The sequence below is a fragment of the Pipistrellus kuhlii genome, unplaced genomic scaffold, assembly GCF_014108245.1.
Source record: "Pipistrellus kuhlii isolate mPipKuh1 unplaced genomic scaffold, mPipKuh1.p scaffold_m20_p_4, whole genome shotgun sequence".
NCBI lineage: Eukaryota > Metazoa > Chordata > Mammalia > Chiroptera > Vespertilionidae > Pipistrellus > Pipistrellus kuhlii.
The window spans coordinates 5,704,089-5,731,950 of record NW_023425540.1 but is presented as its reverse complement, the minus strand read 5'-3'; the positions used below and the strand labels follow the sequence as shown (position 1 = coordinate 5,731,950).

Genomic DNA, 27,862 nt, shown 5'->3' with positions numbered 1-27,862 from the left:
TTTCTTTTATTTCTCAATTCCTAGCCGCCTCTACTCAGGCATTGGATCTGCTCTCTAGCCACGCTGGATGCGGAAAAGAGAGACAACAGTTACAAAGAGAATTGTTAAGTAACTTGCCAGGTGGGGGGCTCGGGTTTAGCCCAGGCAGCCTGGTCCTGGCGTCCGTGAAAAAGCCCCCCCACACCATTGGGAGCACAGGGGAGTCCTTACCTCTGCCATGCCCTCCACCACCTTCTGCTTATCCACCTGTAAGATGCCGTTCTTCGCTGTGCGAGACACACGCAGCTCGTGCCAGCGGCCGAGGGCGAGGGGGTCTTCACTCCTGCGGAAGGAGGGAGACTGAGCGTGGGTTAGCATCCTCGTGTAACGAACGCTGTCCGTCGACCGGCTCCGATGACACGGATGCCAACCTCAGCGCCTCACTCTGCTCGGCAAAAAGAACATGATTCCACTTAGTGGAATCGGCAGTGTTTGCCCCATTTATGGGACCCTGCACGGTGGGCACATGGCATTCATTAACTTATTTATTCCTTACGCGGGCCTGAAACAGGGGTGGGATGAGCCTTGTTTCCTAGATGAGGGGTAGCAGGAGGGTAAAAGGTGACCATTGTTGCACTCAAGCTTTGAAGAAGAAGAGTTATATGGGCTGAGGAGTAAAGCAGAGATTCCTTGGGGTACTGATGTCTTGCAGTATCCGCTGAAATACATAGAAAATAAGATGGATCAATGGATGCATGGATAAATGGATGAATGGAAAAAAGGAAAGAAAGGAGGGAGAGAAGGAGGGAGGAAGGAAGGAAGGAAGGCTGGATGTGGGATAAAAGCCAATACAACAAAGCACTGACTGTGGACGAATGGAGGTGGGTATGACGTTCACTGTACTCTTCTATCAACTTCTAAGTTAGAAAGTTTTCCTAATAAATCACGGGGCAAGGACAGGTTGCATGCTCTCTGAGATTGTGGAAAGGATTCAAAGTAGTTTAAAAACTCAGTTTTAAATTCAAGGTGGAAGCACTTGAAGTTTCAATGATGTTGGTCAGAGTCTGACACGCTCCTGCCTGCTGTGAGGTAGGTGTACACGGAGTGTGCCCACTGCATCTGTACGTCTAGTGCCCACTGGTTCCTGGCCTCCGCTGCAGCTCGTTACTCTGGGACAGTGGTCGGCAAACTCATTAGTCAACAGAGCCAAATATCAACAGTACAACAATTGGAATTTCTTTGGAGAGCCAAATTCTTTAAACTTAAACTTCTTCTAATACCGCTTCTTCAAAATAGACTCACCCAGGCCGTGGTACTTTGTGAAAGAGCCACCCTCAATGGGCCAAAGAGCCGCATGCAGCTTGTGAGCCGCAGTTTGCCGACCACGGCTCTGGGGTCCGGGTGATCCCTGGGAAGCCATCCGGAATACCAATGCGCCCGTTACGAAAAGGTCGTCACCCCTTACTTGATTGTTTGCTCTGGCAAATGCTTTTGTGATTTGTCCTTCGTAATTAGGATTTAATCACCTTGGCTAAATCAATAGGCAATGGGAACCCAGCGGCACTTCGGCTGGCCCGAGTCCACACTGAGGAGCAGAGGCCGTTTCCACGGATACGCCGTCGCTCAGCCCGGCTGTATCCATCAGGGCTGCTGCCAGCTCCTTACAATGTGGTCACCATTTTTGAATCCAGCGCATAAGGAGTTGGGGTCCCCCCCCCCCCTTCCTCAAGTTAAAAGGCTGCGGCCCACTCCACAGCGTCCCATGGGCCGGGCTTTCACAGGATTTGCTTAGCTGAGCGGGAAGCCTTTGGAATGGTGTGTAACACAAACATCTCCCAAAGGGGGGTCTGAACCCCCATCCGTGGTCACAACGGCTGGTGTGTGTGCCCTGGAGCCTCCACTTCATCACCCCAGATCCTCAAGGATTTCGTTTCTAGGCAGCTTTCCTGACAGGCAGGAAAACAATAACTTAGTATTATTATTATTATTATCTTAACATTTTTATTGATTTCAGAGAGGAAGAGAGAGGGAGAAAGAGAAACAGTAATGATGAGTGAGTATCAATGATCAGCTGCCTCTTGCATGCCCCCTCCTGGGGTTGGAGCCTGCAACCTGAGTATGTGCTCTGACCAGGAATGGAACTGTGACCTCCAAATTCATAGGTCGATGCACAATCACTGGGCCATGCCAGTAAGGCAGAATTACTATTTTTTAATTTAAGAACTACTCTTATCAGAAGGAGGCACAGAATTAGGGAGAGAAAAGCTGGTCTCCTGAGGTCCCATGAATCTGTGACCCCCCCACAGCTCAGCTGCACTGCTGAGATGCAGGGAGCAGTCTGTCCAGGAGGGGCGCTGGTGAGCCACAACCCTCCTCCCCCTGGCTCCTGCCAGTCATTCCTCATCCAGGAGGAAGCCACTTGATAGCACAAGGTGATGCGAAAGGCACCTTCCTTTCTCAGCGTGACAAAGAGCTCTCAGCGAACACTTAGACTGGCTGCGTAATCACGTGTAAACGGAATCAATTAAATACCCACCTCGAGACACCAGGGGTACAAGCGTGTCTGTCCATCCCTCACAGCGGGAGGTGTCACTGATGGGCAGGGGTTCCGCCATCAGGGCAGAAACAAGCTGGCCTTTTGAAGAATGATGGAAATCCAATGCAGCGATTTCCCATCAGCCATGAAATATGACCGGCAATTCAGGGCCTCACGTGGCTGTAACACTCACCCACATGCTCTCTCTTTAAAAGTGACAGCCCAGCAAGATGAGTGGATCACTGTGACCTGCCATCGCCTTCAGAACAACAGCAAGCTCACAGGCTCCCTGCTGGGGGCCGCTTGGAGGCAGGGCGTCCCGTGAGTCGCCGCAGAGGAGAGGGGACCACACGGGGGGAGGAGAAGCATGCCTCCGGCTGGGAGGTAAAACCGCCGGGGGAGGAACACGGTTAAGAAGAGTGAGACACACAAATAAGAAAGACATCTGCCCCTCCTGGGACTCACAGAGATACGGAGGCTGTTCTGAGCCATCGACCTGAGTGAATTCACACCCACACCAGGGAGCTGAGAGGAAGTTCTGACAACTCAGAACCAATTCCGCAGACACTGGCCAGCACTCAGGGCATCGGTTGGCTGCCAGGAGTGCTATGGAGCCTCCTCAAGCACACTGGTCCAATGGGGGCTGTGCACCTGCAGGGACTCTGTCAGAGCACGGGGAGCGGGAACTGACCCGTTCAAGCATACGTCACCACTGGAGAAACGGCAAAGAGGAAGCTTAAAAGGCAAAGTGAGCTCACCAAGGACATTACTGTTCATTAAATTTCTGTTAATAGTTGAAAAATATATATATATCATAATTGATTTTTTTTATTTTTTTTTATAAAGAAACCCCCCTCTTTTTTTAATTTATTTTATTTTTAAATATATTTTATTGATTTTGTACAGAGAGGAAGGGAGAGAGATAGAGAGCTAGAAACATCGATGAGAGAAAATCATCGATCAGCTGCCTCTTGCACACCCCCTACTGGGGATATGCCCGCAACCAAGGTACATGCCCTTGACTGGAATCGAACCTGGGACCCTTCAGTCCCCAAGCCGACGCTCTATCCATTGAGCCAAACCGGTCCTGGCTCATAATTGATTTTTAAAGCGAGAGGAAGTGGGGGGAGAGAGAGAAACATCAATGAGAGAGCACATCATCTATTGGGTGCCTCCTGCACGCCCCCTACCAGGGAATTGAGCCCGCCACCTGGATATGTGCCCTGACTGGGAATCGATCTGGCAACTTTTTGGTGCATGGGATGATGCTCAACCAACTGAGCCACACTGGCCAGGGCTCTGTTATTTTACTGGTCATCATTTATTGGCTAAGCGCCTACCACGTGGCACTCGGGGCAAGGTGGTGATTCATTACAAGTCATCCCATCTCTGCTGAGGGCACGGTGTGACCCCATGTGGAGTCACCCCACAAGCCCGTCTTCCTTCGCTTCAAGCAAAGAATCGGCACCTATTGGGCGGTCATTTAAGAAATGGGAGCCTCGTAGCAGGCCAGCACTATCGGCAGGAAAAGTTCCAGGAAGGGGAGCTGCAGGGAAGACAGGGAGGTCACACACGATTGAAGGACCTTCACCTTCTCCCAATGTGGCTGCAGCCTGGCTTTCGGAGGAAGGGGAGCCCCCAAAGCTCTCGGCCCTCACCTGAGCACAGCGGTCCCCGAGCCACAGTCAAAGCGGAACTCCACGTGGCGGCCCGCCAGGGTGATGGACAGGAAGTCCCTGCTGCCCGTGTCGTGGCTGTACAGGAGGACGCCGTCACCCGAGTCCGGCCGGAAGGTGATCTCAAACTCCATGAAGGACAGGTACCGCCGGGGCTCCAGGGGCCAGGGCGTGGCGGCGTAGGACCTCAGGGACTCCCTGAACTGAGGCACGGTCAGGGTGAAGGCTGAGGAGACGAGCATGTGGTTAGAAACCCCTGTGCCAGGACTAGCCGTGTTCTTTCCCCTGGGCACTGCCCTGCGGTGAGGGGGGTGGGCTCACGGGACACTGGCCAGCGGCATGAGGCTGGGAGCATGACACCTTTCCAGGTGGGACTTCCAGAACTTGCCTCCATCCTCCCTGTGGTCCCTCTCGCCCCCTGCTGGCTGGACGCAGGAATCAGAGGACTGTGTCCCTGAATGACTGTGTGGAGCAGAGGCCAGCACACTACCGCTAGCACCTCCATGCTCTGCAGCCACTTGAGCTGTGAGCAGTGATCAGCCTGTAGGCTACAGAGATACTAGACGGCATGGAACAGCCTCGCTTCCCCCAACTCCTATGCCCTCTTCTACGTCGCATGAGGTTTAAAAAAAAATATTTTTAGCCCTAACTGGTTTGGCTCAGTAGCTAGAGCATTGGCCTGTGGACTGAAAGATCTCAGGTTCAATTCCGGTCAGGGGCATGTACCTTGGTAGGCACATCCCAGGTAGGGGGTGTGCAGGAGGCAGCTGATCGATGTTTCTCTCTCATCGATGTTTCTAACTCTCTCTCCCTCTCCCTTCCTCTCTGTAAAAAAATCAATAAAATATTTTATGAACACAGAGAGCTAGAAACATCTATGAGCTGCCTCCTGCACACCTCCCACTGGGGATGTGCCTGTAACCAAGGTATATACCCTTGACTGGCATCGAACCTGGGACCTTTCAGTCCGCAGGCAGGTGCTCTATCTACTGAGCCAAAATGGTTTCGGCTAAAATATATTTTAAAAATAAATAAATAAATAAATAAATTTTTATTAATTTTAGAGAAGGGAGAGGGAGAGAGAGATAGAAACATCAATGATGAGAGAGAATGATTGATGTGGTGCCTCTTGCATGCCCCACACCGAGGATGGAGCCTGAAACCTGGGCATGTGCCCTGACTAGGAATCGAACTGCAACCTTCTGGTTCATAGGACAGTGCTCAACCACTGAGCCAGCTAGTCAGGTAGTGATGTGAGATTTTACATTATAGAGTTACAAAAACATTCTCTAGGATGGCGTCTTAAGTCCAAATCTGAATCGCTGGTGGAAAAGTTAAAACACATTTAGTTCTGTGTGGTTTTCCAAAATCTTTACAAATTTTCCATTATTATATACTAGAGCTTAGCCTGTGCCCCCTCCACTCCGGGAGCCCTTGGGGGATGTCCGACTGCCAGTTTATCAGGCCTACACCGGCAGTTGGACATCCCTCTCCCAATCCTGGATCACTGGCTCCTACTTGCTCACCTGCCTGCCTGCCTGGTTGCCCCTAACTGCCTCCGCTCCTGGCCTGGTTGCCCCATGCAGCCTGCTTATTCAGTCATTTAGTCGTCCCTCACTAACCCCCCTGCCGGCCTGGTCGTAGGCAGCCATCTTGTGAGGGTGTGAGTGTCAATTTGAATATTACCTCTTTATTATATTGGATGTGTATTTGTGTGTGCACGTGTTTCCATGTACGTGTACAATGTATGAGAGGTGGAATAATTCAGCAGAACAGCGCAAAGAAAATGAAAAAGATCACTCTCGTCCCAGTGCATGGCTGATGTTTCTGATCGTGTCTTCCCAACCTTCCCTCCACCCCTCTCAGATGTTCTCAGCAGCAGGAGCTGATAATGCTTCGAACTGAGCCCAATACAGGCCACACAAATACTGTATAAGCTCCTCAAAGTTATTTGAGGGCCAAGAAGAGCCCCCAAAACCTGGCCTGATAACATCTTAAAGTGATGAAGGTTTGGTTTGGCACTGACACTTTAAGACCCTCCACCTTAAAGAAAAGAAAAAAGCTCCTCCCAACCATCCCCGGAAAGCAATGTGAACCCCGTAAACACACGTGGGACCGATGAAGACTCACAGCCCCGCCAGTTAACACGCAGACAGAAATGCCATCCACGTGCTTCTTTCTCACCGTCCTCGCAGTGCCGCCCTTTGAATCCCAGGGGACAGAGGCAGATGTAGTTGTCGGCTCTGACGGCCGTGCAGGTGCCACCGTGGATGCACGAGGTCTCGTCACAGATCCCGCTGCTGCACTCGCCTAGACAAAGAATGGGAGCACACAGCCGCTGGGTGGCCGGCCAGCCCAAGGCCACGGCACTGGCCACGCCACGGCTCAGGGCTCTGCACAGACACAGCAGGGTCCCCCCTCCCGCTGATTCACACCTCCCACCACTGCACCCAGCTTTCAACAGGAGTGGCACCTATGATTCCTTTTCACTGGATTCTCGCTGTCTTTTCTGAGACTTTAGAACATGGTGGACACAGTAACTCACATAGTAGATCTGGGGGCAACTGTAGGAGTGCTGTCGGGGACGGCCGAGTTGTTTTTGTTTCCTTCCTCCCGCTGTTGTTCCCACGAGAGTGTGACTCCATCCTCACCATGTGAACAGAGTGAGCGTGGTGAAAGTGTCCTAAGTTGTGTGGCCCCAGCTGCCTAAAGTGCTGCTGCCTGCTGGTTGAACACTGCAGCAACCAAGCTCAGCACCAAAGGAGTTCAGCAGCCACGACTAAGCTTAGGAACTGGCCTCAGGCAGGGCCGCCTCCATCTGGTGCAGCGAGGGGCAGGGAGGACCCATGAGGCCTCGGCATGTGACTTCAGGATCCCTGTTTCTACCGGAAGTTATGATCTTATGAGGGAGAGAAAGCGGTCACCAGTAAAGGCGCTCACAGGTTCAGCATCAGATGGGCCAGTGGTCGGCAAACTGCGGCTCTCGAGCTACATGCGGCTCTTTGGCCTCTTGAGCTTTTAGCAAAGGCCAGCTGAGGAGTACCCTAATTTAAGTTAATAACAGCCAAGACCAGTTTGGCTCAATGGATAGAGCATCGGCTTGGGGACTGAAGGGTCCCGGGTTCGATTCCGGTCAAGGGCATTTACCTTGGTTGCGGGCATATCCCCAGTGGGGGGTGTGCAAGAGGCAGCTGATTGATAACACTCTCTCATCGATGTTTCTAACTATCTCTCTCCCTTCCTCTCTGTACAAAATCAATAAAATATGTTAAAAAAAAAAAAGTTAATAACCATGTACCGACCTATATAGGTTAAGTTTAAAAAATTTGGCTCTCCAAAGAAATTTCAATCGTTATACTGCTGGTATTTGGCTCTGTTGACAAATGAGTTTGCCAACCACTGAGGGTGTAAGTGTCAATTTGAATATTACGCAACCAGGCCAGGAGCGGAGGCAGTTAGGGGCAACCAGGCAGGCAGGCAGGTGAGCGAGTAGGAGCCAGTGATCCAGGATTGGGAGAGGGATGTCCAACTGCCGGTGTAGGCCTGATAAACTGGCAGTCGGACATCCCCCAAGGGGTCCCGGATTGGAGGGGGCACAGGCTAGGCTCTAGTATATAATAATGGGCTGGTTAGTTTTCTTCACCAAGCACATCAGAGAGGCCCATGAGGGTGTGCTTGGTCATTTGCAAGTGCAGGTCACCAGAAGACGCCAACACAGACTGACTGCAACTCACCCCCACACCTGCTCACACCAAAAAGGCAGGCACAGGAACACCCCTGCCCACCAGGCACCCACTTACCCACATCGGCCCCGCCGAGGGCTCGCCCCAGGGGCCAGGGCCGCATGTCCACGCTCTCCCCGTTCACCCTGAGCGACTGCACGCAGCCTTGGAAGCCTCGCTCCGTGCCTGTGGCTCTGGCCAACCAGTAAGTACTGGGAGCGCCACCAAGATAAAGAGGCGTCCGGAAGGTGATTTTGCTGTACTGGCCCTTTAAGAAAGAAAGAGGAAAACCGTGATTCAAGAGAACCAACATCCAAAGCCAAAAACGCAATTGATTTTCATGAGGGGCATGCCCAGGATGTAGCTGACAACCATCCGTATTTGTCTTTAAGACGCTGCCCTCCAGCAAACTTCAACCCAGGGTCCCCTCAGGAAACTGGGTGAGCCTCTCGGAGGGCACTTTTGAGAAAGGAGGACTTCGGAAAGCCTCGAAAGGAGGGGAGGGGGGCCCCGAGCCAAGAGCAACCCAACAGGCCGTGCACCAGGCTGGGCATCCAACAACAACCTCCTCCTGCCAGTCCTCCCGTGGACCTTGGAGGGGTCACAGGCTGCTCTGTGTGCTGAGGGTGGTCACGCTTAGCGTGTGTGCACCTGGGCTAACACTTCCCCTGGCTCTGTCCCGCTCACCTTTACACCACATCCTGCAGGAAACATGGGGCGGGGCGAGGGATTAGCAAGCAGATTTTGTTGCAAAATATTTTGAAGTTTGCTCAGGGATAGAACGTTTTGGAGTGTGTGTGTGTGTGTGTGTGTGTGTGTGTGTGTTTTAAGTGTTATTACAGTTAGGTGGAGACATTTCCAGTTTTACAGCAAACCGCAACCCGGGTCACAGCTTGTGAGGTTATAGAACACAGACCTGAACGCTCGGTGGGCACTCGCTTCTGCGATTATGGGAATATCTGGTTCACGTGCATGAACGGCTACAGAGGAGGGGGTTGGGAGGAGGCACGCCGCCAGACTCAAGATGCACAGAAATTAAGCCACTGAAATGTCATCTTTATCCTTTAGACCTTTGTTACCAAAGAGTAGAAGCCCCAGTCCTGGCTTTCTCTCCGCTCATGACCAGGTAAGACTCCTTGCTGAACGGTACACTGACGATGACCTGGCAGGTGGAAGTGCACACAGTGAAGCTTAAGGATGAACTGTTTGCCAGCCACCGACATGAGGCCCTGTCACGGGGATTGGGGGCCCTGCTGGCTTATTTCATCCACATCCTCCGGATGCGCTCCTTCTGGACCCCATGTCTGGCCTGTTCCCTGACCCAGGACTGTGGCAGGGGCCTGAGAGCTCCACCCCTTTCTCTCTGGCGACTGGGTCCTCGGAGGCCCCATTCACGACACCCCAGGCAATAGTCTTCGAGCCTGGCCTTTACCTGCTCTGATGAGGGCTGCCTTCAGGCCCCTGGAGCCTGCTCTGCCTGCTTATGCAGAGAACTGGGATTGTTTGAATCCCCCCAGCACAGCCCTTAACAGTTCTAATGAGTGCAGAAATATGAAAATCCAACTCGCTGGCTTTGGGCTGGAGTCCTCGGAGGTGTGGGGTATACTCAAGCTCCCCTGTGGGGTCATGCTGCAGCCGCACCCTGAGAGGTCTGCCTGAGAGCTCACCTGTGCCTACTTTCACCCTTCCCCATCCATCTCTCCCTCCCTTACAGGTTCCTATGGCAACACTTTGTGAATGCACCATTTGCACAAGACCCCTTCTCTGGCGTGTCACTGAGGACCTCCAGCTTAAGACTGAGCCATGTTCTCCCTGTTTATTAAACATTTATTAAACATTCCACATCTGTGGTCCTGCTCACGCAACTTGCTTAGCTCATCCTGGGAGTAGAGAGACAAACGTCGCTCTGAGTACCCATACAATTACATGCTTCTTGCAATTAATTCTCACAGTCATTCAAATCACAGACTCTTAGGATTAGAAGCAATATGAAAACTCATATAACCCAAGCCCCCGTTGACTGCTGGATTCCTGGAGTATCCCTACCAAAGGTTCTTTTGGAACATCCCACAGACAAGGAGCCATCTCCTGAGAAAGGCTGGTGCGTGTGTCTGTGCACCTGTGCGTGATTAGGTAACGCTGAAATTGGCTCTCTGTGGCTCACAGAGTGAGTCCTTCTTCCTCAACACTCTCCCTTTGACTCTGATGAAAAGCTACCCTCATCTTCTCGTCTCCACACTAAACAACCCTCCTTCAATCAATCACTCCAGGGATTTCAGCTCATCTTCCTGTTTCATTGGCTGCTTGTTGCACATGTTCCAGTTTTTCTATAAACCTCTGAGAGTGTGGTCACAGATCGGAACACAATCAAATGATCCAAGTGGTCAGTCACCATTCCATATAGTCACCAGAAGAAAAGAGAATTATCACCTCCCTTTTTCTAGAGGATATGTCTCTATTAATGCAACCTATCATTTCATTAGCTTATGCTGTTACTACAAGGTTCTCTTTATTAACCTTCATAGAACTTCCTTGCTTTAAATCTTACGCCATTTCCAGAGGTGTTGCTTCTATTATAGCTTCTTCATCCTTTTTTCATGTTAGTGTTTCGGACCCAAGTTCAAAGCTTCTTTATTCCCATCAAACTTAATTTTAATCACATGGGCACTGATGTGACTCTGTAGTTCATTTATTCTGTCTTTTCCTTCCTTAGAAATGTATGCATACGTAATCTCATTGGATTCACAGTTGTTATCTCGAGTTCCTGTTCCTTTGGAACCATCAGGGTGCACGCTACCCAGGATCAGCAAGGCATGGCCCTTTGTATAAATGTCTCGCCAGCACCGAGGAGCGAAGAAAAGAGCCCAGGCAGGGAGGGAGCTCTCCACAGACACACAAAGGCCTTCTTGCTGCATTTTCCCTCAGAGAATATGGACAGCTGACTGATTATAATTACAGGTTGGGTTCCTTGGTGGGCTGCTAAACCAAACTATTTACTCCGAACACGGTTCTAAAATTGCCTCCAGCATGACAAATATGTGAATACCTGGGCGATTTGCTGAGTAGCCCACCGGGTGAATGATTTCACCACTTCCTATAATCATGGTCCCCAAAAAAGGTAGGGTAATGAGCGATTCCTGCTGATGGGACCAAGTGAACCTCTTGGAGCTGTTTTCTAAAGCCGCAGGATTGCAACACCCGTCTCAGAAGCCAGCTGCGCCTCTGGCACTGACAGTGGCCCTCCCTCTGCCCTGGGCTTTCCTGTCCTGATGGGGAAAGAACCTGTCCCCGGGCGCCCGCTGCGATGATGCTTACAGATTCCGTTCCCCTGCATGGACGGGGGATGGATGTGCTCTGACAGCCCACGCCTTGGGGTGGCAAGATCCCACAGGAGCACGCCGGAGCTCCGCTCCATGAACAATGGAGTCCGAGTCCTGCCACGTGTGCTTCCGCCCGTTGGGCCCTCAAGCTGCCTCTGATGGGTGACAGGTATGGGGTGGGGGGGCAGGGCATGGGGGGACTCACCTGGGACTGGCCTGTCACCGGCGTGTTGTTGTTTAGCTGCAGCAGCCCGTCCAGCCCGTCTCTGTACAGCGTGACCGTGTGCCAGGCGCCTAGCTTGATTTTGGCCTCACTGACAATGATGGCAACCCCAGTTCCACAGTTAAACCTGCGGAAGAGGAGAAGGAAAGATCCTGTGATCAATCAGCTCCCTGTGTGTTCCGATACCACGGGCATCCTCTCAGGCTGACGGCCTCTCTGAGAACCAGGGCGCTCGGAATTAGATTTGAAGAGCCAGGGGCCGTTTAAATGTGTGCCCGGAAGAGCTAGAACCTGTTCTCGGGGACGATGTGGGTCTAGTTGTCTAGTTGTCTTCAACCTGCCCACATGTGGGGGCTCAAGATTCACGTGCTGTGGAGGGAATGAATGGCTGTCAGGGACCAGATTCTGCACAGGCCACCTGTGGCCCTGATGCTCCAGGATTTAGTAAACTGGCTCACCCTAACCTTATGCACACTCTTCCCTAGCTACCAAAACCCCTTCTGGCCCAGCCTGCGTGGCTCAGGGGTTGAGTATTGACCTGTGAACCATAAGGTCATGATTCAATTCCAGGTCAGGGCACAGGCCTGGGTTGTGGGCTCTGCTTTAAATCTTACGCCAGGGTAGGGAATTCGGAGTCAGCTGATTGATGATTTTCTCTCATCAATGATGTTTCTATCTTTCTCTCTCTCTCCCGTCCTCTCTGAAATCAATAAAAACATTAAAAAACAAAAACAAAAACAAAAACATTCTGCATTCACTTTTTTACATACTAAACCAGTTTGGCTCCGTGGATAGAGCATCAGCCTGCGGACTGAAGGGTTCCAGGTTCAATTCCAGTCAAGGGCACGGACATTGGTTAGGGTGTGCAGGAGGCAGCTGATTGGTGTTACTTTCTCATCGATGTTTTTAGCTCTCTATCCCTCTCCCTTCCTCTCTGTAAAAAATCAATAAAATTTTAAAAAATGGAAATAACATAAGGTGGTATTAAAACACCCGTGGGCTTTCGGCGGAGTTACCTGAATTGGAGCGAGCGCCGGATGATGGCCAGGGCCATGAAGTCGCCCTTCTCGTGCTCGCTCTCCCCACAGTAGAGCAGCAAGCCGTCCTCCGCCTCTGCCTGGTGGACAAACAGAAGCCACAGGGACAGTGAGCGCCTCCCGGTCCGTAACGCGCCACCTGGACACACGCAGGAGTGTGAACCCTGAGCGTGCGCCTCGGGGGGCCTAGCGAAGGACAAGCACATGGCTCCCCGCGAACTCCAGGTACCTAGTCCCAGCACCCGAGGGCAGTGGTACACACTGAGGAACGCCAGGGAGGCAAAGAAGGGGAGGCGGCCTCGTGTTCCACTGCTCTTGGCTTGTTCTCCGGGCCCACCAGCAGAGCCTCAGGAAACCAGGCAGAGACCAGGGACCCGGGGAGCTGCTCTCGTCTCATCAATTCTATTCTCTCCAGCAGCAGCCCGTGGTTTTCCTTTATTTGGTTTTTCACTTCCCTCCCTCAGAGGCGTGCACATTTGCTTCTTCTCCCCTCTGTCAGGAGGACAGGACAGGGAAAACAGCCCATTCGACGGCCTGGTTTGCTTTTCACCCATGCTGGCTCTCCTGGAGTGCGGCCCATCATCTTCTGGGTGCTCAACATCGTGACCAGGCCCTGACCAGGGAGCTCAGTTGGCTGGAGCATCGTCCTGATGCACACGGGAATCAACCAGTGGGTGCATGAATGAGTGGAACCACAAATCGATGGTCCTCTCTCCCTCTCTTCCTTCCTCTCTTTCTAGTCAATTAAAAACAACAACACACTGTGATCATGACCTCAAAGGGGACTTGTTTCCAGATCCCCAGACGTTTTCCTGTCGTCTGAGACATACAGGAGAACCACTTTAAGCTGAAGTGGCGCCTGGGTTCTGTCTGTAGCGGGTTCAGAGCGGAGGGCATCTACTGGCCTCACTCTGTGTGAGGGACGCACAGTCCAGCTTTTATTTGTTCTGTTCCAGCCGCAGCCAGGAGGGCAAACATCCGGGCTCCCTTTCAAAGCAGTTTGGAGATGAGAATGCATTATGCCGTCTCACGTCCTGGCTGGGGAGGAGTCCCTGTCATGAGCATCATGGCTGGGACCCAAACCTCCTCTCTGGGCACCCTCAGGGGAGCGACCTGCACAGTTCAGTAACACACAGCACCCCCTCCCCCCTCACTGGCACCCCTGGAGGTGTGAAGGAGCCTGTCATCCCTGCCGCCCTGGGAATGGGTTTCAGGGCAGGCTCTGTGTCATTTTGACCCTTGCTACTTCCCTCCCAGACACTCTATCCCTCTCGCTCTCCCTCCCCCCTGTGATAGGACATCCAGTGGATATCATCAAACAAGGAACCCTTCTTACCCTGAATTCCAGAGTGATTTGAAATGCCTGATGGGAGTTCTTCAGGGGGTCAAAAGTTACATAGGAGTGGCCGAAGAACTGAGGGTACTGTATAGCAACGTCTGAGAAGAGGAGAAGACAATGCAGAAACAGGTCATTTTCCTTCTTCCTCTTCAAATGCGAAAATCAGCATGCGCGCTGCGTGGGGTCCCTGAGTGAAACCTTGCATCGGCTCAACCTCCTTCATGCTCTTCTTTTCTCTACCTATCACACCCAGAGTCCTCGTGGCGAGGACTCTGAGCTCCTGGAGTTCTCAGGGGGAGCCTGGGCCTTTGGAGACTGTCACCGCTTCCCTCCACAGACACAGTGGCTGTGGGGTCACCATCACCGGCGCCTGCTGCCAGCGGTGCGTCTGTGTGACGCGTGTGCACGCATGAAGTCCTTTCCCAATTTGCATGCACATATCCCAGCAGCACGTGCTTCAGCAGAGCAGTGACTAAAGGAAAGCCCACTTCCCCGAGGGGCCACCGGGACGCGTTAGTCATCGCACCGAAGGTATGACCCCTTTGGCACACTTAGCAGTAGGGCTGCTCTCTAACTAGGCACAAGGGAAGTGGCCTCATGTCTGCCCTGTGTAGCTCATGTAATGGCTTACACAGGGGAGAAGGGCTTACTTATCTTATGCCCAACCGGCATGGCTCAGTGGTTGTGCATCGACCTATGAACCAGGAGGTCACAGTTTGATTTCCAGTCAGGGCACATGCCCTGGGTGCAGGCCCGATCCCCAGTGTGGGTTGTACCGGAGGCAGCCGATCTATGATTCTCTCTCATCATTAATGTTTCTAACTCTCTCTCCCTCTCCCTTCCTCTCTGACGTCAATGGAAATATATTTTACAAAAAGAAGAGGCTTATCTTAGACCAGTGGTCGGCAAACTCATCAGTCAACAGAGCCAAATATCAACAGTACAACGATTGAAATTTCTTTGGAGAGCCACATTTTTTAAACTTAAACTTCTTCCAACGCCACTTCTTCAAAATAGACTCGCCCAGGCCGTGGTTATTTTGTGGAAGAGCCACACTCAAGGGGCCAAAGAGCCGCATGTGGCTCTCAAGCCGCAGTTTGCCAACCACGGCCTTAGACAAAGGGTTAGAAGAAACCAAAGGTGGACAGCGAACCTGCCCCCTGGCGTCCAGTGGGGCCAACCCACCCTGTGCCCTTGCCCCAGTGAGGGCCTACCTTCCGAGCAGCTCTCACCACCTTTGCCCAGGTTGCAGTGGCACCGGGAGTGCCCCCGGGTGTAGTCGTTGGCACAGAAGCTGTCAGCGGGGCAGAGGGTGTCATCGCACAGCGTGTCGAAGATCCTAGGCGCCGCAGGCATGCCTTTCCTCCCTTCTCTCCTCAGCGGAGTGGGCTGGGGAGCCCCCGCAGCTGGAGGGAGGGAGGCTGGAGTGGGGGGGACCAGCCTTGCAACGGTCTTTGGGTTTGACCTTGGCACAAACGTGGATTCCACCAACACCTCCTTATTCCCTTCTTTGGTAGCAGGAAGTGGTTTCACCTGCAGCCAGGAAAGGATTGAGACGGAGCACCAGGAATTAGACGGCCTTATTATGGTGGGAACACTTGAAAACATGGTCACTTTTGATACCCCAGGGTGTAGGCGGGGCAGACAGTCCTGACCCCAGTTTGTGGCTAAAAAACTTGAGGCTCAAGGACTTTTGGTACCTTGTTTTGTATTAGTCAGAAAATCAGCAGTAAAGCTGATATTATATGGTTGTTTATTCTTCCTCTTATTACAGAATCACGAAGATGGAATTGTCAAGGACCTGCTCATTTGCTTATAATATCTAAGTGTGTAAGCTTGGACTTGGTGGGAAATCTCAAGCGTGGTTTGTCCAGATTGGAAGTCGGCAGGCAGGGCTGCCTACAGCACCTCAGCATGGTTGGCCTTTAGTTATTACTCATTTATGGTCACCGGGAGCCTAATAGTCAGAGGAAATAGATGTGTTCAAGGCAAATGAGCCCATTTAAGTCAGTTTTACGTAAAATGCTTACAGCCCACTGGCCAAATTACCTAGCTCAGCAAGAAAACAAAAACACCTAGGTTTTAACAGCAGAGATGTTGTTACCTCCTCGAAGGAAAAGTCCAAATCTAAGTCGTCTTCAAATCCATCGTCATCCTCGCCGACGCCCGTGTTCATTAGGTAACGGGGTCCATAGCGGCCACTTCCGTCCTCCTCGGGGCCTTCCCAGAGAAGATAAGCACACTGCTGTCAACACACCCTCTGCCCCTCGTCCACCCGCACTGAGTCGCTCCCAGCTGCGTCGAAGACACTGGGATGTGGTGGGCACTCAAAGAAGTCAACACTGAAGACGAAGGATAATGATCCAAAAACACAAAACAGGGTTCATCTCATAAGTAATCAAGAAAGTGCCAATTAGACCCGGAAAGAGCTGCCATTTTATACCGACAAGACTGGCAAAAAGGTAAAAGCTGAGCAACAAAACACACCACCAAGGATGGGGTCAATGGGCACTCGTATTCACGGATGTTGGATGTGGACAGCCACTCAGCAAAAACACTTGGAAATATGTAATAGATTAGGAAATGTTGATTCCTTTAGACCCAGCAATCTTACCCTAACTTACAAAACCTGGAAACACCAGGGGATGTGCCAAACATGTTCATAGCGTTAGAATTTGTAACAGAGAACAAGATCTCAAATTTGTTATTTATAATATCTCTCAAGAGAAAATAGATAAATGAATTATGGTGCATCTACGGAGCAGAACACTATGTAGCAGGGGAAATGAATGAATGGGCATTTAGTAATGCATCAGCATGGCTTCATCTCACATCATTTCATGTTAAAAATGTAAGTTGCAAACAAACAAACAAACAAAAAACCGCAAAACACATCCAGTGTAATGCCATGTATATAAAAGTCAACAGCAAGCAAAACTGAATATATTATGTAAGAATACATATATTTTTTTAAAATATATTTTATTGATTTTTCAGAGAGGAAGAGAGAGGGATAGAGAGCTAGAAACATCGATGAGAGAGAATCATCGATCAGCTGCCTCTTGCACACCCTCCACCGGGGATGCGCCCGCAACCAAGGTACATGCCCTTGCCCGGAATCGAACCCGGGACCCTTCAGTCCGCAGGCTGACGCTCTATCTACTGAGCCAAACCGGTCCCGGCGAGAATACATATATTTATATGTAGTTTAAATGATTAAGACAGTGACCAAAAATACTTGTGGAAGGTTAGGAGAAGGACGTGCAGGAGGCATTCCAGGGCCTAAAAAAATACTAATATTCTATTCATTCAGACAGGTGTTGGGTACATGTGAGTGTTCATATTATGCTTATATGTTTTATATGTGTTTTTCTTAAAAAGTTCCTGACCAAAGTTTTGGGCTTGAGCCCCAGTGTGGGGCATGCAGGAGGCAGCTGATCAGTGATTCTCTCTTAATATTGATGTTTCTATCTCTCTCTCCCTTTCCCTTCCTCCCTGACAAGAGTTTTTCAGACATTGTTTCTGTGAATCCTCATGAATCCTCTGAAATTGGTATTATTGCTCCCATTTTACCATGTGGGGATTTAAACTCAGAAAGATGAAAGAACTTGCTTAGAGGCACAAAGATAGGAGATGGCAAAGCTAGAATTTATCCTTGGAATCTCTTAGATTACATCATGCCTCTTATAATCTGACTTCAAATCGTGTCTTCAGCTTTCCTCCCCCCGCCCCTTCAAAAGTCTTAACACACAAGCTGGTCTACCAGCTGACTCCTGAATAAACTCTTCACTCAATGCTCTTCTCCACATTGCCCTCCTGCTCCCTCTTGTACCTCCTGCTGCATAGCTTCCCATTCCTCCAGCTACACACATTCTGTGGATACACAGGGCATTAGCCAAAGATCCAACCCAAGTGATTGTTTGAGAAGGAAACATGAGACTCTTTTGGAGAAGAAATGGTGACTCCACAAAAGCTGGAGCTGCCAAGACCAGTAGGAGACACTCCATCTCCTCCTGGTGGGGCTGTCCACACACAGACATTTGCGCCTGAGTGGAAGCGCACACTCAGCTCCCATCGCTTGATGAAATCAAGAGAAGATTAAGATAGTAGTCACACCTTCTGGACTCCTGGCCTCAGAATGTTGCCCTGGTGTTTCCCAACTTGGCCGTGAAACCCTTGAGGGCAGAACCATACTTTAGACTCTTGTTATTCCTTCCCACCCTCCACTTAACCAACACTTTACTTAGTCACCAACCACCACGGTCTCCACCCGGCGCAGGAGACACTAATGCGATGCTCCACATTATGGTGGACTCTGTCCGTCCCGGCCCAGTGGGGCATGCATGGTGAGACTTTGCCCCCAAATCCAAGGACATTCCTCCAAAACTTCCACCGTTCCCATCCCGTCCCCCTCCTCAGTCTGGAAGCTTAGAATTGAAAGAGACATGAGATACCTCCCAGTCACAACTTCTCATGTCAGAGTGAACTGAGGCCGAGACATGGCTTCCTGTCCCCTAACCATCCTGGCAAGGCCATCTTGAAGGAAAGTCCTTCGTGTGGCTGCAGGTACCAAATGGCACCATGATGAGAATGGAAATGGCTCCAGATTCTGCTCATCTTGACAAGTAAAATAAGACACTTATGACTCCCTGGATAAGAACTGCTCTGTTTCTGCACTGTACATAACATATCTCCTAGAAGCCAGAAGTTCCTTCTCAGTGTGGGGTCAGAAAGACTGTGAGATAAGAGGGTGGGAAGGGCTGAAACCGGTTTGGCTCAGTGGATAGAGCGTCGACCTGCGGATAGAAAAGTCCCGGGTTTGATTCTGGTCAAGGGCATGTACCTTGGTTGCAGGCACATCCTCAGTAGAGGGTGTGCAAGAGGCAGTTGGTTGATGATTCTCTCTCATCGATGTTTCTAACTCTCTATCCCTCTCTTTTATTAAAAAAAATCAATAAAAATATATATTTTTTTAAAAAAAAAGAGGGTGGGAACAGAGTCCAAGAAATTTTGATTTTTGTAGCAAGACCTTAGCTGTCATCCATCACTAGTCCATTTTACAGAGGAGTCAACGGATGCTCAGGGAGTCCATGGGACTTGCCCGGAGAGGCAGCTCATGGGTGGCAGAGCTGATCTGGAATTCTGGACTCCCGGTGCCATCCTCAAGAACTCTTCACAGGATCTCAGACTCCGGGTCTCACACTAACCCAGGCTAACAGTCATGTTCCGTTTCTGATAGGAAGGAAATGCACACAGGGAGGGCCAGACACAGCATGACCGGGAGACGCCGGGAACCCAGATAGCCGCTGCTGGGTCCTGCGGGCCCCCGCCTCAGATCTCAGACCCAGCACTGACACGAAGCGTTTACTCATGCTATTTCTAAGTGAAGACAGAACATGCAGTCTAAGCCAGCGATAAGAATTCTCCCAGTAGCCTGGGGTTATTATAATTAAAGGGCATAACTTATCTCTTTCGACTTGGCACTCGGTTAATTAGGAAAAGAGAACATTAAAAGGAAGGCATTTATTTAGAACCAGAACAGTCAAACCACGGACTGAATGCAAAACAAGTTCAAGGGTAGTGCACTATAAGAAAAACAAACACACAAGATGCAAATGTCTATTCATAAGTTAAGGATGGCTTTTATTCTACAGAACCTGTGTGTGTTTGTATAAAGGCTTCTCTGCCATTTCAAGCTGCTCCAAGCTAATTCTAAAGGGCTCCAAGGGCTTTGAGAGTCTGTGCCCTATCGCCATCTGCTGGGTTACTTGTGAACTGCTGCCATCTGGGGGTTCCTCTTCCTGCTTGCTCCTGAGGAGCATTTGTGGGTCATTTCCTAAAGCAGCGGTTGCCAACCTTTCGGACCTCACAAACCACCAGTGGTCTGCGGACCACCAGCTGCAACCGCTGCTCCAAAGGTTTCCTTATGCAGCTGATCCTCAGAATTCGTTGGGCTCTGGAATCCCTTATGACTGTGTGATCCAGACCACTTATGGGGGGAACTTCCCACGGGGCCAGAATGGGCATGCATTCACATTTTTAAAAGCAGTGGACACTAGGGTTAGAGTTAGATGGCCACCCATCTTGTTCTGTGACAGGTTTCTGCTCTCCACGCAGGTGGGGTGAGAGACTGGAACCACCAAAACGTCCAGCATGAGACCTGAGCTTAAACAATGGGTAGTTTCATCCTCATAGCAGATGAGTTTTTTCCTTGGGGGAAAAAAAAAAACCTCTCAAAAGTGTGCTTAACCATGGGTAGTACTTATCAAAATACTAAAGTTTAGACTAGCAGATAAGAGACATGGGTGTCAAATGCTGCTCACATTGCCAATGGCTGTGCACATTAGACCATAAATGGTTCATGGTTTTAACACCCAAATAAAAGGCACCATTCTCTGACTACGGGACATGATCTCCTCCTGTGGGTGGACTTCTTTCCGGTGCCCCCAGAGCCACCTGCCCTTCTCCACTCCGCCCTGGGCCCCGGGAGGCTGCCCTCTCTGGCTCCAGCTTTGTGCTGCATATCAGGAAGCCCTCGCAGGAGAGTGGAGGAGGGAGGAAAATGAGAGCAGGCTCCATCCTAAGAGGTTGTCATGGGACACGTGTCCAAAGGTGGCAGCCCTTGCCCGGTGGGCCCTCCCCCCCCCTCCCGTCTGTCTCCAGGAGCTGGTCATTGCTTCCTCTTGATTGCCTTGCTTCTGTCTGAACTTGTGCAAATAGTCTCTCTGCTAAACTCATGTCAAATGACCCAACTGCGCCAACCTCTCTGCTGCCAGGAGCTTGGTGACACCTGAGATCATTAGAAAAGCCATCTTTTCTCCCAGGGTTGTCTCTGACTTGCACACATTTGTACCTATTTGCTCCACGTTTGGTGCATAATTGAATGAGATCCAACTGACCTGGCCAGCAGGCCTGTGTCCCTCCTACACGTCTCTCACTATGCCCCATGTGCCCCTCACCCCGCCACACACACACACACACACACACACACACACACACACACGCACTCGGTACGCTTCTCGCTGTGTTGGGCTGACTTCCTAAAACTTCTCTGAGCTAACCTACAATTGTGGTCCATCAGAGACCCTAAGTGATTCAGGAGCTGAGATGCGAAGACACCATCCCCATGGAGAATTATGTAAAAGCTAGAAGTGTCCCAATGGAAGGGCAGTAAAGAACAACCGTGGAATGAGGAGTCCAAGAGAAAGAGAACAAAACGGGTAACAAGAAAACAGAGGGAAGCAAAGGGAAAATCGTTAACACTTGTGTGAACTCCCTCCAACATGTTAATGTGTGCAAATCCATTGGGAGAGGAGGAGTGCAGAGGCGGCTGCTGCCCATGGCGGATTGATGGACAGAGGCTGTGGGACCCAGAGCACCATGAGCGCCTTGTTTGGGAAATTACATTTGCTTCTCATTTGCCTGGTCTCTCTCCCTAACCAACCAGGGGGGTAAATCCCGGCGCACCGGTTCTAAGTAACTGTAGGTGATGGAAGACGTCCGAGGCCTCAGAGGAGCGTCCCAGGGAACAGGCGTGTAAACAGCAAAGTGAATCATTTCCCTCAGAACCAATAAAGTCCTGGGAGCAGGCTGTCGCCCAGATTTACACGTGGGGAGGCTGCAGCACATGCAGAATGGAGGACCGTGCGGGCGCCCGATGCAAAGTCAGACCCCAAGTTATGTGTGCGGCGAGCTGCACACTTAGCATGCAGACTGCCTCGGCACTGAGCAAAACAAACGACTTGTTCTTCCTCCGTCTCCTCGTTTGTCTGGCCTTCCAAAGATTTACAAATCTGCAAGCTCGCCAATTTATGGGCCTGCTTATCCCAGGCTCCTGGAGTAGAGCCGAGGACACGAGCCCCCTCCGCTCCTCTCTCGGCCAGGAGAGCAGCACAGACCTGCCTGACAACAGTTGGCTGGCAGGCTCTCTGGGTCTGATACTTACGTCAGAACCTGCGTGTGAAAGGTGAATTGCAGGGATCCCTCTCAAGGCGATAATTTCATTCATATGCACGAACTGATTCCTTCCAAGTTTGGCAAAATTGTTTGGCTCCCCATAAGAGGGTTCCCCACATTTCCTGGAGACTCTCCTGAGTTCAGCTCTCTGCGTCTCAGAGGCCAAATCGGACTGCCACCTGCTTTGTACTGTTGAGAGGTCACGGCCCAAGATGCACCGCTCCTGCCGGGCACCACCAGGCAAACGCACACTCCAGGTCCCTGCAGATGTCCCTGCAGGAGCCACCGGCCGTGTGCCAGTCAATCCGCAGACACCAAGCCATCTCAGGGCTGCACCATTTCCCCCTTCCTTAGCTTCTCTCTCTCTTGTTCTTTATCCCGTAAGCTTCCTGCTTCTGCCCAGCTTCCTTCCAGTTTTAGGGACCTGTGAGAATGGTCCCTAGAACTATCTAGGGATGAGGATGGGGGAGAAGGGCAGGGGGAACACTGTGGAATCAGGGTTAGTATAGAAATTTGATTGCTTTGAGCCAGGCTGGGTTTGTCTCAGCTCGGTAGAAGAAGTTTCTGAAACTGTTGAAGAAATTGGATTGTGGGGAAAATGCAGCAAAAACACAAACAAATCAAACATCTCTCCCACCTCCCTATGTAGTCTCTGAGGTTCTGAGACCAGAATCAGACCTATTAGGATGAAGGAGAAACTTACTGTAGAAATGATAAAGTTTATTCTAATGCTCAAGAAATAGCACAGGAGCAAAACGAGGGCTTGCCGAAACCGATTTGGCTCAGTGGATAGTGTTGTCCTGCAGACTGGAAGGTCCCGGGTTCGATTCCGGTCAAGGGCATGTACCTTGGTTGCGGACGCATCCCCAATTACAGGGTGTGCAGAAGGCACTGATCGATGATTCTCTCTCATTGATGTTTCTAACTCTCTATCCCTCTCTCTTCCTCTCTGTGAAAAATCAATAAAATATATTTAAAAAACAAAAAAACACAAACACACATACACAAAACAAGGGCTTAGTTAGAAAGTGTCTCTCTTCCTCATTTACACTTTTGATCGCTGGATCTCTCAAACACCTCTTTACCATCTTTATTGCCTTGAACTCAGTCCTCAGGAATTTGCTTTCTCCAGTCCTTCCTTCTGTCTTCCCTCCTTCTTTACTGTATTTACTTTGCTCTTATTGGTGTCACTTCTTGGAGTTCGACTTTGCTTAGAAACTTAGCCATTGGTGCAACCCAAGGGTTTCTAGACCAACTTTCTCCTCCCATTTCCTCTGAATTCCCCAGCCAGGAACAGTGGAAAGTTATCCAGCCCTCAAAGGACTCCTGTGTTAAGTTCTATTCAGCCATTCAAGTACTCAATCAATATTTATTGAGCTCCTGCTTTGTTCAGGGTGTTGGGAACACAACCTTGAACAAGGCATTCCACTCCAGTTGGAGCTTATATGGGAGGGTCGATACAGATAATAAATAGTTTCAGGCAGCGAAAGGGCTTCGGAGAAAATCAAGCAGGAAATGGGCCCGGGGTAACAGTGAGAGGGCAGCCTGCCTGACAGATAGCCATAAGGATCTGGGGAGAGAGTTCCAGCAGAGAAAACAGGGTGCAAAAGCCCCCAGCTGGGGAAGAGAAAAGTGACTTTTGATCGGAAAAAAAGAATGCCTTCTACTGGGCACTGCCCTGAGGGTACCAATTCCCCTTCCCACGGCCTGCATCATGAGCATAGAAGACGAGAAGTAAGTGGCTTAGGGCGCCAGGAGGAGATAACTCCCAGGGAAGACCGTTATGATCCCAAAGCTGGTCACACAGGTGAGTTGTTTTTCATTTCATTTCATGTGTGTATGGTAAAAAGAAAACACTTTCTGACTTCCACCGTTTCTATTATTTATAGTTCACCTTTGTATTACTTGTTCCATCTTTCCTGGCTCCCGGATTAGAAGTGACTGCCTGGCAGGGCAAACACGTGTCCTACCAAGCCACGTGAGGACTCAGGGCGGTGATGTTCCACAGGCCCCTGTTCTGATGGGCTAACCTACACAATCAATCCTGGGGATGAAAGAATGCCATAAAACACCAAGGCAAATTATAATGTTTGTATTTCTTAAAAAAATCGAGCAGGATGGGGTGAGGGACCGGACCGTGACCTTGCCTTTTGTGCTTCCTAACAGAATGGGTGCTGGGAGGACAGTCTCCAGTACAAGGATGGGCGTAAACACAGGCAGCATCATTATTGGTCAAGGTCAGTGAAATGCGCCATTTCTCATCTGAGGACACGAACACTACAACACCTTAGGATCTCGGTCCGGTGCACAGTGACTTTGTGGAGCTAAGATGTGGATGTTGGACAGGCCTACTAACACCCCAGTGAAGGCTTCAGAACCCTCCTCCCTCCTCGCTGGGCTGAGCGCTAACGGAGGAAGATGCTGGCCCTGGCTTTCGGACACAAAAGCTACTGAGATCTACCAGCGTTCCTATTGAGCAATTAAGCTGCTAATAGGGTCTGACATTAATAGGGAAGTCAATGCTTGTTAATAAGAGAATGGAAGTGTTTCCCACCCCCCCCCCCCCTTTGGAAGGAGGTGGGTGTAGGCTAAAATAGGCAAGAGCAGTTGTGATTGGCCGTGTCCAGGGTGGGATCTAAGGCTCCCATTGGGCACTCTGCCTCAGTAGCCACCATGAACATTCTGTACTCAAGTTCACTGCTTAGGGAGCAAAGTGGACATCACAGCAAGAAAATGGCGAGGCAGGAAGGACCCTGGCGAGGCAGGAAAAACCCTGAGGTGGGGAGGAAGAGGAGCAGTGAGCGAGTGGGAAAGCCCAACAGCTGGAAATACTGTTCTCACAAATTCCTTCAGGGCCACATTCAAACGATTTACCACTGGTTGGACTTGGGTCTAACCAATCAGAAGGGCAGCTGGCTACAGTGTCCCAGAGCTGTACGTATGCATACTGGGTGGATTTCAGGCTGGTATGTAAGGACTGTGTACCTCACAAGGGTTTTTAAAATATTTTTAAAATTGATTTTAAAGAGAGAGCAGAAAGGGGACAGAGAAAGAGAATCATCAATGTGAGAGAAACATTAATCGTTTGCCTCCTGCTCACCCCCTACTCGGGATCTAGCCTGCAACCCTGGCATGTACTCCGATCAGGAGTCAAACCAGCAACTCTTTGGTGCACAGGACATCACTCAGCCAACTGAGCCACACTAGCCAGGGCTATCTCCAAGTTCTCTATGAAAACAATCTTATATGTTAGTCCTGTGCTATCAGAACTCCCTCAGTCCATTTTATTTAGTTGTTGACCTTACCATTCCCATGCTATTGGCATTAGAAGAATAAGAACCACCTTTAATTTGAATCTCACTCAGGGAAATGGCTTTGTAGGCAGCCAAACCCGAGTTCAAATCCTGCCTTTGTAATTTCTCTTCTTGGCAAAATCCACAACCCTTCAAAAACGCACTTTGTAAAAACCTATGGAAAGGGACACGGTTCCTCCAGCGGAAGGTGGTTTGTGAGGATTAGCACGGGGTTTGCCGGGGAACACGCTCAGTGCGGCATCTGGCTCACAGGAGACTCACAGCGGCAGCTCTGATATCCAGAATCCACTGTGATCCACGTAAGTGCTCCTTGGTAATTAGGGGATTTTATATATTGGAAAATGGGTTTTGGAAACAAAATTACAGTCTACACTAAAAGCAAATAAGCAGTGTGAATGTGCCGGGGCACCGGGGTCTCCAAAACATTGGAAGTGATCATGAGGAAAAAACACGACTGAAATACGAATTACAGCACATTCTTAGTATCCGTGATTGGGCCATCTAACAGATTCTAGGTCTGTCATCCTGACTTGAATAATTGTTCATATGTAAAAGCCATTCAATTATATTCACTTAAGACTATTTCATGATTGAGAGTTTTCACTGAGTCAGCCACTCCCCTGCACACAATTACTTTGAAATGGTAACATTTTGCTTAGCCCAGGAGACCAACTGTAATGACACATTACGTATCTGTTGAGGTGGCGAACACACAAGACAATACACAAATGATGTATTGGAGAATCGTACACCAGAAACCTGTGTAATTTTAATCAGCGTCACCCCAATAAATTCAATAAAAAAAACCACTACATGTCTGTAAAGTACTTTCACATACCTTATCCATCTGAGTCCACAAAACTGGCATCCCCCTGGGGGCAATGATTATCATGAACTCCAAGACCAGACCCATGCTTCAGTTTAAAAAAAAAAAAAAAAAGATCTAGGGATGCTCCAATGCACGTCCCCTCCTCTCCTCCAATGTCCACACCCACACCCAGGGCCGTCTCATCCTTCCGGGGTCCTGCCTCTGTGGGGAAGGAGACACTAGGAATGGGAGGAAGAAATTGAGTGTGGGTCAGCCCGCAGAGTGGGTGAGCACACAGTGTGACTGCCCAGGCTCCTGGTACCCCAATTTTGGGTCATGCGGCACAAAGTTTAACCAAAGACTATAGCACAGATCTCTGCCAGTGCGAATGGAAGGAGGCCCTCCTTGGGTTTAAAATAGAATCGTTAGCATTCTAGGAGGAAGGTGCTTCATTCCTGGTCATACGCCTGGGGAGTTTTAGCTCCTAAACTCGAAAGAAGAAGAGGAGTAACAGTTATGGGTGATCATAGTTATTGTGTATGTAGGGGTGTGCGTCCTCATCCCATCTCCATATCCCCCAACAGCTCATCGTGAAGAAAGAAACCTGACAGGGTTTAGTCTAAGGCAGTGGTTCTCAACCTTCCTAATGCCTCAACCCTTTAATACACCTCCTCATGTTGTGGTGACCCCCAACCATAAAGTTATTCTTGTTGCTACTTCATAACTGTAATTTTGCTACTATTAATGAATCGTCATGTAAATATCTGTGTTTTCCGACGGTCTTAGGCGACCCTGCTAGCGGTTCTCAGCCTGTGGGTCACGACCATCGGAAAACACAGATATTTACATGATGATTCATTACAGTAGCAAAACTACAGTTAGGAAGTAGCAAAGAAAATAATTTTATGGTTGGGGGTCACCATATGAAGAACTGTATTAAAGAGTCAAGGCATTAGAAAGGTTGAGAACCACCGGGTGAAGGGCTGCTCTCAGAAGAGCCCACATTCCTAGGACTTGTTGACTCTCCACCCCCGATGGAAGCCAGCTGTGTGGGTGTCCTGGGAGGAGAGGGGAGGACTTGATTCAGATGCCCTAACCAATAGAAATAGGGCTCCGAACCACCAATGGAAAGCCAGGGGACAGTGCTGGGCAGGCTGCCTTCCTGGGACAGGGGACTCAGGGCTCTTGAGACAGAAACTTGGAGAAATTTATTGGCAAAACTGAAAAGATGACAGTCTTCTAAGTTTCAGTTCTGAGACCTCCCGGCTGCACAGGGTTCCAGCCTTAGGTACATGTGCCCCCCACTTTCAAAGACAAAGGTTTCTAAGCAGCGGTTGGCAAGGAGGCCTAAGTAGCTGAAGTGGTTCCTGAGTCCATCCTGGGGGAACTCCTTAAACTATGGGCTGTAATAAAGAGTTGAATCTTTATTACATTCTGAAAAGATGCCCAGCAGATCTGCCAACCACCCAGCTCCCCCAGCCCCAGAGAGGTGCTGGGACCAAAGGGAACTTCTGCCATCAGCGCCCCCTGCAGGTGTCAGCACACCACTGACCCTTCTGATCCTCCCTGACCATCTTCCTAGGGACTGGTGCTTACCTTGGCGCCCTGGATTTGCAAGTGAGCACTAGCCCCTAAGCACCTGGGAGCGTTATTTTACTTTATTTTATTTTATTTTATTTTATTTTATTTTATTTTATTTTATTCTTTTTTAAAAATGTTTTATTGATTTTTCACTGAGAGGAAGGGAGAGGGATAGAGAGCTAGAAATATCAATGCGAGAGAAACATCGACCAGCTGCCTCCTGCATACCTCCTACTGGGGATGTGCCCACAACCAAGGTACGTGCCCTTGACCGGAATCGAACCTGGGACCTTTCAGTTCACAGGCTGATGCTCTATCCACTAAGCCAAACCGGTGTCGGCTGGGAGCATTACTTTAAATCCTGTGATTTG

General features: G+C 50.1%; 1 protein-coding gene across 2 annotated transcripts in view; it reads right to left on the bottom strand.

Moving 5' to 3' along the window:
• EGFLAM (EGF like, fibronectin type III and laminin G domains) overlaps window positions 1-27,862 on the bottom strand; it is a 122,856-nt gene that overhangs the window by 26,502 nt on the left and 68,492 nt on the right. The window contains exons 8-16 of one of the 2 annotated variants that reach the window (XM_045571510.1): window positions 15,937-16,052; window positions 15,047-15,365; window positions 13,830-13,930; window positions 12,473-12,573; window positions 11,439-11,583; window positions 7,992-8,181; window positions 6,376-6,501; window positions 4,174-4,417; window positions 211-322 (exon numbers count right to left, since the gene is read on the bottom strand). In XM_045571510.1, the coding sequence (XP_045427466.1) occupies window positions 211-322; window positions 4,174-4,417; window positions 6,376-6,501; window positions 7,992-8,181; window positions 11,439-11,583; window positions 12,473-12,573; window positions 13,830-13,930; window positions 15,047-15,365; window positions 15,937-16,052 (1,454 nt within the window). The remainder of the gene's footprint in view (window positions 1-210; window positions 323-4,173; window positions 4,418-6,375; window positions 6,502-7,991; window positions 8,182-11,438; window positions 11,584-12,472; window positions 12,574-13,829; window positions 13,931-15,046; window positions 15,366-15,936; window positions 16,053-27,862) is intronic. The other variant, XM_045571511.1, reaches the window with a different exon arrangement.